General features: G+C 38.5%; 1 protein-coding gene across 4 annotated transcripts in view; it reads left to right on the plus strand.

Annotated features, from left to right (window-relative positions):
* Positions 1 to 2005, plus strand: part of Thumpd3 (THUMP domain containing 3) — a 21989-nt gene that overhangs the window by 1639 nt on the left and 18345 nt on the right. For all 4 annotated transcript variants that reach the window (XM_013352876.2, XM_005364991.3, XM_013352877.2 and 1 more), the window contains exon 3: positions 952 to 1029. In XM_013352876.2, the coding sequence (XP_013208330.1) occupies positions 952 to 1029 (78 nt within the window). The remainder of the gene's footprint in view (positions 1 to 951; positions 1030 to 2005) is intronic.

A 2005-nucleotide genomic window follows, 5' to 3' on the forward strand; every position in this document is an offset into this window, starting at 1 on the left:
TGCACCACCATCGCCCGGCCTGTAATCATTAGGTTTAAGAAGAAAGGTAGCTTGTCTTCAGTAACTCAGTCATCACAAAACAAAAGCTTAAACCCCATGTGGTTTTTTGGAGAGGTAGAAGGTTGAAACAGAGTCTCAGGTAGCCAAGGTTAGCCTAACTTCGCTACACAGCTGAAGGTGTCTTTGAACTCCTGTTCCCCCATGCTCTGCCTCTAGAATGCTGGGACTACATCCAGCTTTCAAATCCCACGCTCTTTGCCACTGTAGTACACAACATACCACTGCAAGCCATGTATTATGTTTTTCCCTTCTCCAAACCAGTGTTGTTGCCTGCATAACTTTATCTCACCAGCCCTGTCTCTGGAGAAAAGCAGGAACTGATGGGCAACCAAAGAGTGGAACCTTCAGGATGGGGAAATTTTATGTTTGCATTTTTCTCTTCTCCAAACTGGTGTCATTGCCTCTTTGACACTTCAAACTATCTCACTGGCCCTCTCTCCTGGTAAAAGCAGAAACTGATGGGTAACCAAAGAAATGGATGGGAAAATTCTTAAATATAAAATACATTTATGAACTGGGTGGTGGTGTTGCACACCTTTAATCCCAGCATTTCAGAGGCACAGGGAGGCAGATCTCTGAGTTCAAGGCCAGCCTGGTCTACACAGCAAATTCCAGGCCAGCCAGGCCTATATAGAGAAATCCTGTCTCAAAAAAACAACAAAAATACAGATATGAGGTGTTTTAAAACTATGCTGGCAATCCCGGTACTGGAAGACTAAGGGGAATTATGAGCTTGAGGCAACCCAGAACAATCTAGCAACACCCTATCTCAAAACAGCATTTTTGTACCTTTTCCTCTTTTTTTTTCTTTTTTAATCTTTAATTGTAGATAGCTGTGTTATTCAAAAGTATTTACAGAAGTTTGTTTCTAACATTGGTTTTCTTCCCTAGGTTCATTGTCTGAGATCCGTTGATAACTTGTTTGTGGTTGTTCAGGAATTTAAGGATTACCAGTTCAAAAATACAAAGGTGAGCTGTTGGAGCATGGCAGGTGACTCAGTCATCCTTCCCAAAGAGCTTGTTTTTTCTTGTTTACTACCTACCTGTTGGTAGCTTTGCTATTGGTTCGTTTACAATGGTAAGAACAAGACAAGAGCCTTGCACATACCAAATACATGATCACAACAAGCTTTCCATTAGAATTCAGAAATCTCTTGACACCCATCTCAAAAGCTGCTTTTAAAGGTCAGTGTTTTTAAAAAGTCTGAAATTATAGTAGGAAAAGTTGACTGGAGAGACTTTGATTAGCTTGACCTATAGTACATATAATTTAAAACTAGAATTGCTTCCAGCACTTGAACGAAAGAGAACATAAGTAGCATTACTGCCCCATTTTGCTTTTGTCCTGTTTTAGCTTCGTGTTTTGAAGTGAAGCCAAAGCAACATTTAATACCCTTCCAGTTGTTAGGACAACAGCTTTGTCTCCAGCCGCTGTTTATCATCTGACTCTTAAATATTCTGCTGCTGTTTAATCTGAAGGTTGGAAATAGGCCTCAGTAACACTTTAGGTTTTTCCCTACATCTCTTTCTGGCCAGGTTTCCAGAATCAAGTGCTTAAAACTTTTTCTGCCAATGTTATTATATTAATGTCTAATTTAGAGATAATCTTTCTTAAAAGAACTGAGGTATGCTGTCTTATTTTCTGGTCCTTATTAATTTTCCAGATTATTTTGGATAGCCAAAGTATTCCTAAATCAATCAGACTGATCTGGGGGAGAAAGGGAGCTTAATGATAAAGCACTTTCCTTCTTAGAGCCAAGTAAAAAATTTAAATAGCAACAAAAAGGCTAAGGGAACCAGCAGCCTAAAAAAATTCAGACAGCTCTAAAAGAATATCCCCTGAAAATAGCTCAAAATCTTATTACCTACAAAAATAACTTTCAACACTTAGAAACACTGATATCATAATCCTTTGGATTCATTTTTTTTTTTTTTTTTTTTTTTT

This window comes from Microtus ochrogaster, unplaced genomic scaffold, assembly GCF_000317375.1.
Source record: "Microtus ochrogaster isolate Prairie Vole_2 unplaced genomic scaffold, MicOch1.0 UNK1, whole genome shotgun sequence".
In the NCBI taxonomy this organism is placed as follows: domain Eukaryota; kingdom Metazoa; phylum Chordata; class Mammalia; order Rodentia; family Cricetidae; genus Microtus; species Microtus ochrogaster.